The 10,541-nt window shown below is 57.8% G+C and overlaps 1 protein-coding gene across 4 annotated transcripts; it reads right to left on the bottom strand.

Annotated features, from left to right (window-relative positions):
• Positions 1-131: 131 nt before the first annotated feature.
• On the bottom strand, positions 132-9,370 carry DMWD (DM1 locus, WD repeat containing). 4 transcript variants are annotated; one of them, XM_055249466.2, is made up of 6 exons: positions 8,822-9,369; positions 7,408-7,590; positions 2,733-4,010; positions 1,779-1,853; positions 1,598-1,663; positions 1,338-1,428 (listed from the first exon to the last, which is right to left on the bottom strand). In XM_055249466.2, the coding sequence occupies exons 1-5, from the start codon at positions 9,260-9,262 to the stop codon at positions 1,625-1,627; spliced, it is 2,016 nt and encodes a 671-aa protein (XP_055105441.2). In that variant the 5' UTR covers positions 9,263-9,369; the 3' UTR covers positions 1,338-1,428; positions 1,598-1,624. The 4 variants fall into 4 exon arrangements, with proteins under 4 accessions (XP_055105439.2, XP_055105440.2, XP_055105442.2 ...); XM_055249464.2 differs by lacking the exons at positions 1,338-1,428; positions 1,598-1,663 and adding an exon at positions 132-803 and having other exon boundaries at positions 8,822-9,370; XM_055249465.2 differs by lacking the exon at positions 1,598-1,663 and having other exon boundaries at positions 864-1,428; positions 8,822-9,366.
• Between the last annotated feature and the right edge of the window lie 1,171 nt (positions 9,371-10,541).

Raw genomic sequence — 10,541 nt, 5'->3', positions numbered from 1 at the left:
TGGAGGCTGGGGGCTGGGGGCTGGGGGCTGGGGCTGGGGCTGGGTGGGAGAAAGGGGCTGAGGCCTGGGAAGGGGGTGGGAGGCCAGGGCAGCTTCTTGGGTGACTCAGAGATGGATTCCGACTCGGACAGTTAAATTTAGCCCTCAGGCTCTCTGCTTTATACTGGCTTTTTTTTTTTTTTTTCCAGGAGGTGGGGAAGGGGTGGTGAGGAGAGGACCAGGAAGGGGCACCCTCAGAGCCTGAACAGGGGTGACCTGCTGCTCAAAGCCTGGGGGAGGAAAGTGGTGGAGGCAAGCCCTCCCCGGGCAAACGAGACCCCAAAATAGCTCCTTGGCCCCTGGCCGGGGAGCCACATTCCTGCCCAGGCTGGGATTAGAAACAGAAACATTTCGGGGGGTGGAGGGTGGCGCGGGAAGACACACTCCATGCGGCTCCGAGAGCCAAGAGGGATCTGAGCTCTTCTTTCCAGGGTGGACAGTTCTCCAGAGTGGAAGGGCCAGGCCTGAGAAACTAGGAGGCAAGGACCGAGGAGTCCCAGCTGGGCAGGGCCTGGGAAATGCGGTTCTGGGCAGTTCTGATAATTTAAAAAACACCCACTGAGGACTTTGATGAGGGCCCTGGCTGCGGGCGGGAGGCTCTTCTTCCCGAGAGGGTCCTGCTCCAGCCGCTGGTGTGGATCACCAGTTGTGTGACTCGCAGGTCCGTTCCCTCCCTGGGCTCTGGCTTTTCCTGCTATGAAAAGGGGTGGGAGGCGCTGGGCTGGAAGCAGGCCTGCACTCCTCCTCTGGGGAAAGCGGACTGCCTAGAACCACAGAGCACACACACAGGTCCTCTACATCACCTCCTCTGAAGGGGACAGAGCCGCTGAGAAAACAGGGAACTTTAGTATAAATAAGAGGTCCTGCGGGACAGGGAGGAACCTGAGGGGCTTCCATAATTTAACACTCTTCAAAAGCACAGACAATAGCAAAGGCGGCTGGAGTGGGGGCCGGGCGAGGGCTGGACCACCCCTGTCCCTGCCCACTCAACTGAGGGGCACACTGCAGACCTGGGGCTCTTGTGGCAGGGGTGGGGAGTCTCTCCCCAGGAGTGACCAGTCACATGCTGGGGACAGGGATGAGGGTAACACTGATGTTTCAGAGGAAGAAGTCATTGTACTTGGCAGTGGGTGGGGGACAAGGCTCAGGCCACAAGGGCCATTACATCGCCCCAGTGTCCGGGCCAGTCTGGGGGGCCCCCAAATTTTGTGCACGTGGGGGGACTGGAGCAGTCCATCCGTCATGGTTAGTCTTGTTAATACGTTGATCCGTGAGGTCAGCGGGGAGGGTTATGGCTAGGAGGCTGGGGGCATGGGGTGGGGGGGCCCGATATCCATGGCTTCACACCACTGTGCCACTCGGGGAGTTGCCTGGTTGGGAGGAGATGCCCTGGGGAAGATGAGAGGGAGAGATGGGAGGGGTTAGAGACAACCTGGGCTTCAGCCAGTGTCAAGGGGAGGGAGCCAGCCCAGAGTCCCCAAAGCTCCTACCACCCTGGCCTTGCCCTTGGGTCCGCCCCAGACCCCCCAGAGGTCACTGCTCTAGGCTGGGAACTTGCATCTTAGCTAGCTTCCTGTCCTGGCAGTCAGCACTTCCATTCAATAATCAAAGTCCTTGGTGGATCCTGAGTGAGACGATGGGATAAGGGTAAGGGTGGGAGGGGAGGGGGAAACTGGAGCTCCCTTCTAACTTGGGAGGGACCCTGAGGTGCTGGGGAAAGAACTCAGGGACAGTCCTACCTCTACCACTGACTTGCTGGGTGACCTGGGCCAACTTCCTTCCCCTGTCTGGGCCTCGGTCTCCTCGTCTGTGAACTAGGGAGACAGAGGGGTGTCTTTTAGGACTCAACCAGACTCCCCAAATCCCACCGCTCTTGCCTCCGAGGCACTCATACTGTGCTCTCAAGTTCTAGGGACTCAGGACTCTATGATTCCAAAACCGAGGATCTGAGGAACCAAGCCACGGCCTCCAGGACCCTGGGCAACTGAGTCTAAGCCCTAAGAAGCTGAGACACCCAAGACGAGCTCCGAACTTACAAGGTGCCAGGCCTGCTTCGCCTACTATAACCTTCCCAACGCCACAGCCCACCCAGGAGGCAAGCGCATCCACCCACTGCCCATCCTACAGGCTCTGTTCTAAGAGGTGATGAGTTGGAGGTCAGAGGGGGCAGTGACTTGTCCGGGGTCACAGAGGGAGTAGGACTGGAACCCAGGCCTGGGATTCCCAGCCTGTGCCTTCAGCAGGAGGCTCGGATCCTGAGTCCCAGACCCAGGCTAGCAGCCACGCCCACAGACTTGAGCTCGCCCCTAGAGTTTTGGCCTGAAGTACTCAAAAAAGTTTCACCATTTAAAAAACAGATGTTCAATAGAAACAGATTTTGGTTCAAGTGACAGGCAGTAAGACCTGGCCATGTGGGGCCCATCTGCTGCTCTTCAGACGGCCAGCCTTGGATGCTCCAACTCCCAGCTGGCTTTCACACCCACCCCTCTTTCTGCTGCCTGCTGCCTAGGGCTAGACCCCCTCACTCTAAGATCTGAGAGGTCTTGTTCTGAGACACTAAGATTTCCCTGGCTTCCCCTCACCCCACGGAGATAGAGGCTGTGAAAGCAACAAAGCCCTCTCTCTGCCAATGCCTGCCTCTTCCCACCAAGGGTCCTGCCAGGTCCCCGGCAGGCTGGCATGGGGCCACTCACCGCCTTGCCCGGCCGGGCCCAGGTGCAGATGAGGCCCTCCTGGCAGGCAGTGATGATGCAGTCCTCCAGGAACAGGAGGACTGTGAGCCGCTCCTGGGCGATCTTCTTGCACACAAGGGGCTCCAGCAGGGGCACCTCATGGATGCGCGGGCACAGCGCGGTCCCCAGCACCTTGGCGGGGTCCAGGCGACTGCGGGGAACAGGGCCGCTGGGCTTCTCCCCACCGCTGCTGCTGCCGCCACTGCCACCCCGGCTGATGTTGCCCAGGCTGTGATAGCGCTTGTGCTCCTTCTCGGCCCCCCGGTCCCGCCGCTCCTGCAGTGTGAGCGTAGCGAAGCGGCCGATGCTGAATGGTGTGCCAGGCTCTGCGGCCACACCCGGGCCGCCCGCCTTGCCCCCACCCGCCGGGTGCGGGAGACTGTTGGAGCGAGACAGCGAGCGAGGCAGGGGGCCTGGGCCAGGCTCGCCACCCCTCGAGTTGCTGGCGGCCGGTGGCGTGGTGCCAGGTGTGCCAGGGAGGGTGCGGGTGCGGGCCAGGGGCGGGTGCGGGTAGAGCACGTCTTCAGTGAGGTCCCACAGACAGAACTGTGTGTCCTGGCCTGCCGAGCCAAAGCGGTAAGTAATGGAGCCAGCCTTGGGCAGTGGAGACAGCGGGGCGCCCCCGGCCGAGCCTGTGCCTGCAGCCTCGGGCTCCTCCTCCTCCTCCTCGCCGCTCCGCTCCCCATCAGCACCGGCTGCTGTCGCCGCCTCCTCTGCCCGTGTGGTGTAGGGGTCAAAGGCCACAGCGTTGACCCAGGACTTGTGGCCATGGCCTCGAGCCACCACGCGGCCCTCGGTGAAGGACCACACGGTGACCAGGTCATCTTCGCCACCCGTCACCACGTAGCGGCCGTCGGGGCTCCAGCACACACACAGCAGGCCCCCAAAGTAGCTCTTCATAAGCCCGCGCAGGAGCATGGAGTCGAAGTGGAAGACACGCAGGCAGCCGTCCTGGCTCACACAGGCCAGGTGCCGGCCATCGGGCGAGAAGGCGAACTCGTTGAGGGGCCCCTCACCCACCGCCCACTTGGCCAGCGGGTTGCGGGGTGCCTTGCTCTTGGCAGCATAGACAGAGAAGCCCTCGCCCTGCTTCAGCAGGCTGTACTGGGGCGGGGCCGAGGCGCAGGGGTGGCTGACGTTGTACAGGTACAGGTGGCCACTGGCGTGTGATGCCAGGAACAGGCTCTCCGACTCCGGCAGCCACTTCAGATACGTCACCTTGGTCTTGTCGATCAGCCGCTGCCAGGGGAGACAGGGTGGGGTTGGGAGAAGGCAGTAAAACCCAGGCAGACCTTCTCCCCGACCCGAAGTCCCCAAGAAGGCTGTTGGACATGGCCCTGCTCACACAGCAGGTGCCACACCAGGCCCAGGTCCTCCGCAGAGAGAAGCTCCCAAACTGGGGAAGACAGATGGACACCAGGTCATGGAAACATGGGGAAACAGAGGCTGCTGCAAGGTGGCCACAGGGTGCTCCAAGGAGCCTCGATGTCCCATCTTTGGCGAGGGGACAGTCCTGCTTGCTATAGAATTGTCCTGTATCTCGGGGTCCTCAAGCTCCGGGCCATGGAACAGTAGTGGTCCGTGGCCTGTTAGGAACAAGGCCACGCAGCAGGAGGTGAGTGGTGGGCGAGCAGGCATTACAGCCTGAGCCCGGCCTCCTACCAGAGCAGCGCACCATTCGATCCTCATAAGAGCGCGAACCCCACCATGAACTGCGCATGCGAGGGATCTAGGTGTGTGCTCCTTATTAGAATCTAATACCTGATGATCAGAGGCGGAACGGTTTCATCCCAAAACCATCCCCCCAACAGTCCGTGGAAAAACTGTCTTCCATAAGACCAGTCCCTGGTGCCAAAAAGGTTGGGGACCGCTGTATCTGCCTAACCCTCCCCCGATCTTTACTATGTCAGGCTTCAAGTAGGAAATTTCTTCACAGAAAGCCAGCTCCCCAAAGGAAGCAATCTTTGTTTGGTTCGCTGTTCTTTAAAGCAGTGCACACAGAAAGCAGCTTGAAGGTAATTCCTGGACAAATGAGTGACAACCCCCCATCCCGCTAGGTGCTTAGACAAAAAACCTCGGCATCTGCCCTTCTTTTCCTCATCCAATCCTTCCACAAATCCTATGAGCTCGACCTTCAAAACACAACCAGAAGCGGCTGGGCGCGGTGGCTCACGCCTGTAATCCCAGCACTTTGGGAGGCTGAGGCGGGCGGATCACAAAGGCAAGAGTTCCAGACCAGCCTAGCCAATATGGTGAAATACAAGTAGAAATACAAAATCTCTACTAAAAATATAAAAGTTAGCCAGGCATGGTGGTGGGCGCCTGTAGTCCCAGCTACTCAGGAGGCTGAGGCAGAATTGCTTGAACCCGGGAGGTGGAGGTTGCAGTGAGCGGAGATCATGCCACTGTACTCCAGCATGGGCGACAGAGCGAGACTCCATCTCAAAAGAAAAAAAAAAGAAAAAATACACCCAGAATCTGACCTCCTCTCAGCATCCCATTCAACCACCCCAAGCCTGCAATGCTGTGTGACTGGCCTCAGGCTCCAACGCGTGGGCCTGTCTGTCCTCTGCAGCCGCCACAGCGATGTTCTGTGAAGTATCAGCCAGCACCTGGCACTGTCTTGCTCTGAACACTTCGCAGCCTCTCTCATGCAGGGTTCCAGAGCCCGAGGCCCTAATGCTCTCAGGCAGCCAGTGTATGCAACTAAGGAGCTGCTCTCCCGGGATGAGGTGCCTCCATCTCTTGGGAGAACTGAGCAAATAATCACTCCAGTCACTTCTGCCTTCCAGGGCTCAGGTGAGCCCCAGTGAGAAAGGCTCCTCCACAGGCTTCCAACTAAGAGTAAGGCAAAGTCTCTCCGTGACCTTCCAGACTCTCCGTGACCTTCCAGACTCTCCATGAACCGGCCCCTCCGTTATTTCTCGGAACTCATCTACCATCCTCTCTCCCTCAGTAACTGCACTGGCCACACGGCTTCTGTGCAATCCTGCACTTGTCCTAGCTGGCCCCGATACTCAGAATGTCCTTCTTGGCTGGGTGCGGTGGCTCACGCCTATAATCCCAGCGCTTTGGGAGGCCAAAGCAGAATAGCTTGAGCCCAGGAGTTCGAGACCAGCCTGGGCAACATAAAGAGACCCCATCTCTACAAAAAATACAAAAGTTAGCCAGCTGTGGTGGTGCACGCCTGTAGTCCCAGCTACTCAAGAGGCTAATGTGGGAGGATTGCTTGAGCCTGGGAGGCAGAGGTTGCAGTGAACCAAGATCGTACCACTGCACTCCAGCATGAACGACACAGTGAGACCTTATCTCAGAAAAAAAAAAAAATGCCCTTCCCCAGGCAACTCTTCTCACCTGCCTCCTTCAGGTCTTTATTTCAATATCACCTCTTAGTAAGGGCTTTCCTGACCACCCTACTAAACTCTCCAAGCTTCCCTCAGCCTCTTCCCCACTGCTTCTTCTAAACAGGCCTTAATCACCTGCTGACACAGGAAGACTTAACTTGATAAACTGTCTGTCTCCCCAGCTAGACTGAAAGCTCCAAAAGGGCAGGGCCTCCTGTCCAGGGCCCTGAGATGTGATATCCCTAGTGCTGGGAACGGTGCCTGGCACAGAACGGATGCTCAAAAACTATTTGTGAATGGATGAGCTAATGAATTTTTAATCCACTGACTGTTCCGTTCACTCCCTTCAGCCATTCACTCATTCTGAGAATATTTATGGAACACCTCCTCTGGACCAGAGAGAATGAGACAGAAGCCAAGAGCAGTCACTGCCGGCGGATAAGGTCGTTTACTGGTATCTCCTCATAGGCCAAGTTGGCCCAGGACTGAGCAATCTCCATGTATGATTCTACAACAGCGGTCCTGCAAGGTAGGAACTGGAATCCCATTTTGCAGAGGAGGAGAAGTGAGGCTCAGAGAATGGTCACCTTCCCAAAGTCACACGGTGAGTAAACGGTGCAGCAGGGCTTTGAATCCAAAGCCTCCAGAGCCCAGAACTCAAAGAGCAAGGGCATCAACTAAGTCCTGACTTATTTACTAGCCTCAATTCTGTAATCTGCAAAACGGGCAGCACACTTCTGTATCCACTGGTTGATGAAAACTCAAGGAATGGCCAGGCGCAGTGGCTCACACCTGTAATCCCACCACTTTGGGAGGCCAAGGTGGGCGGATCAAGAAGTCAGGAGATCAAGACTATCCTGACTAACACGGTGAAACCCCGTCTCTACTAAAAATACAAAAAATTAGCCGGGCGTGGCGGCGGGCACCTGAAGTCCCAGGTACTCAGGAGGCTGAGGCAGGAGAATGGCATGAACCCGGGAGGCAGAGCTTGCAGTGAGCGGAGATCATGCCACACTCCAGTCTGGGTGACAGGGCGAGACTCCATCTCAAAATAAATAAATAAAAGAAAGAAAGAAAACTCAAGGAGTAAAGTATTCAGCACAGGGGTAACACAGCATAGGGCCTGGGTACAGTAAGTGCAGCTGTCATTAGCTGCTGTCACCCCATTCTCCATCTCTCCCTGGTCCTGCCCCTCTCAGGCCTACACTGTTCCCCAGGCAGCTGCATCCTAATGGCATATAGTGGGTAGGTGAGAAGGCAAAGAAGTTGGGGGCTCTGGGGGCTGCAATTACCTCCTCATTGAACAGCTTGCTGGTGTCCTTTTTGATGAGATCCAGGTACTGCACCTGACCCGCTGAGAAGCCCACCAGCAGCGAGATGGTCTCGGTGGCAGCAGTGAACTGGTTGAAATCATGGCAGGTGGGCTGGGTGCCCTTGTAGATCCGCTTGTCAATTGGCTTGTTGAGGTCAATGGACTTGAGGGGTGGGAGAAAAGGAGTTAATGGTGTATGCCACTGAGGGGAAGGAAGAGGATGTTGAGGTTGGGGGAAACCACTAAGAGGAAGCAGGGTTAGAACCCAGAGGGAAGTGGGGAGGTGAGTAAGTGGATTGGGAAGGAGGGGGCAACCACAGACGGGAAGGGGACCCAAATCACAGACAGAGTAGCAAAAAAGATGGTAAGGATCCCCCTTGACCACAGTGCCTCCCCAAAGTAGGGTCACCTCTAATTCAGAGACACCCTTGTCCACATCATCAGGGTTCTGGGTCCACACAGTTCCTAAGCTCCAATTCCTTTTAGCCTCACCACTCCATCCGATAACCTCAGCAACTCCCTTGGGACCTAGTACCACAATATTCCAAGACCCCCAAACCTCGAGGTCACCCAAATTCCCAGGACTCTAAAGACTAACATCCTAGTATTCTCTTCACTTCGGAGTCGCTAAACCGCCACAGTTCTGGGACCCGTCAAACCTCATGGTCTCCCACATTTTAGGCCCATTTATTACCTCGGGGCTCTGAAGGATCCCCATCATTTCTGGGACCACCATAAAAGGCCAGGGTTCTCACCACATCGCTTTAGAGATGTCCTGAATCCCACCTGCAGATTCCCCTGCCAGGGCCTCTCATCCCCTTGAGACCTCCCATCAGCTTCCAGACGCTCATCTCCTCCAGGACCCTCATGACTTCCAGACCCCAATTTTCTCTAGAATCCCATTCAGCTTCTGGATCCCCTATTACCTTCAAGGCCCCCATCACTTCTAGACTTCTCCTCATTCCTGGGCTCAATCTCAAGACCCCTGTCCAACACCTCCAGGCTGCAATACTGGGTTCTCCATCACCTCTGGGCTTGCATCACCTCATGATTCCCCATTACCTGCAGAATGCCTGCCACCCCAGAACCCGGGGGATCCCACCTCATCTCAGATACCCCATCATGTCCAACAGTCACCATCCCAGAACTCCTACGCATGACGGGGGTAAAGGGGATTTCCCCCATCACCTCCAAGATGCCTGCCCAGCACCCCGCGGGCCTCTCATCACATTTCAGAATCCTGTACTCCCTCCAATGCTGTCGCCCTATGATGTCCATCACATTTAGGATGCCCATCTCAGGACCCCATGTCAATTCGGGGACCCTCGTATCTATCAGTTCTCTGGAACCTCCATCCTTTCAGCACCCAGGGCCCCACGATACAGGCCGCTCACCCGTTGGCTCCCACGGCGGCAGCAGCCTGGGTAGAAATAGAGCTCACGGCCCAAGTTGAAGCAGACGCGGTCTCCTCCCGAGCCCAGCCCCGCGGGCGTGGCGGGCGGCTCCCCGGCCCCGGCGCTGTCGGGCTCCCCGAGGCGCACTAGGCTGAGGCGCACGGCGGGCAGCGCGGGCCCGGGTCCAGGGCCTGCAGGCGGCGGCGACGACGCGGGGCCTGCAGCGCCGGGACCGGTGGCGGAGGCAGGGCCGGGCGGGGGCTGCGGTGGCTGAGGCGGCACCGGGGTCTGGGCGGAAGCCGGACCCGACCTGCGAGCGGCGCTGTCGCCCGGGAGCAGCTTGTAGAAACCCTCGCGCGTGCGGAACTGCGACTTAATCTCCGCGCAGTCCCCCATGGCGGCGCCGGGGCCCGAGCCGCCCTCTGCGCCGCCCGCCGCCATCTTGGGCGCCCCCCGGGCCCAGCCGCTGCTGGACTGCCGCCCGCAGCCGGGCCCCCAGCCGGAAGCCGCGGGCCCGCACCGGAAAAGGTGGGGTCGTCGCCCGGGCAACGCCTCTTCGATTGGCACCCAGGTCCGGAGGCGGGACGAAACCCCGCGGTCGCTCGGGTAACGGTGCTGGGACTGTGGGCGGGGCGAGAAGGTGGGCGCGGCCTTTGTGCCTCTGACCGACTTGTGGTTGGCTGCGGGGGCGGAGCCCGCAATGGAAAGAGGCGTGGCCAGTTAGAAAGCTCAAGTCCTTAGCAACCGCGCCCTGGGAACCGTTTGCCTAGCAACGGAGGGACCCCCCCCCCCCAACCAAAGAAGCCCTCATCCGTAGTCCAGCCTTCCCATGAAGTCACGGCCGACCCCAAGTGACCCTGGTCTCTCCTTAGACGCCCAATATACACTCCCCTGACCTCCAGTGTTTCCACTGGCATATTCAAATCCCTGAACATTTGCTACCATTCTTCCCCACCCTTGGTGACCCACCAAATCCCTGTGTCCCCACGCAACTCAAAGGACTTCCTCTGACCCACTATTGATTAATGCTAACTCCAAACATCCTTCATATTTTCCACCAACCTCCAGTGTATATTTCCATGATTTTCTTATTTTCAACAACCTCACTTGTCCTCCAAAACCTACCTCTGATTCCCAAATTGTATTGATCCCCACGGTGCCCCAGTGTCCCAGTGATCCATTCATAACCCAAAGTCTCCCCCTGATCCCAACGGCTCCTACTCATAGCCAGTGCTCCCCATGTCTGCTGAAGCCACCCAGCCCCATCATAGATCTTTCTAGTCTCACGTAGTTAATGGCCTCTAGATTTCTCCCTAGAGTGTCCCAAGAGCATCTCACAATTAAAAAAAAATCCTGGCCGGGCGCGGTGGCTCACGCCTGTAATCCCAGCACTTTGGGAGGCCGAGGCGGGTGGATCACGAGGTCAGGAGATCGAGACCATCCTGGCTAACACGGTGAAACCCCGTCTCTACTAAAAATACAAAAAATTAGCCAGGCGTGGTGGCGGGCGCCTGTAGTCCCAGCTACTCGGAGAGGCTGAGGCAGGAGAATGGCGTGAACCCGGGAGGCGGAGCTTGCAGTGAGCCGAGATTGTGCCACTGCACTCCAGCCTGGGCGACAGAGTGAGACTCCGTCTCAAAAAAAAAAAAAAAAAAATCCTACAATGGTTCGGGCATGGTGGCTCACGCCTGGAATCCCAGAATCCCAGCACTTTGGGAGG

This window comes from Symphalangus syndactylus, chromosome 17 (assembly GCF_028878055.3).
Source record: "Symphalangus syndactylus isolate Jambi chromosome 17, NHGRI_mSymSyn1-v2.1_pri, whole genome shotgun sequence".
Lineage (NCBI taxonomy): Eukaryota > Metazoa > Chordata > Mammalia > Primates > Hylobatidae > Symphalangus > Symphalangus syndactylus.
This window is presented reverse-complemented; position numbering and strand designations above follow the sequence as displayed.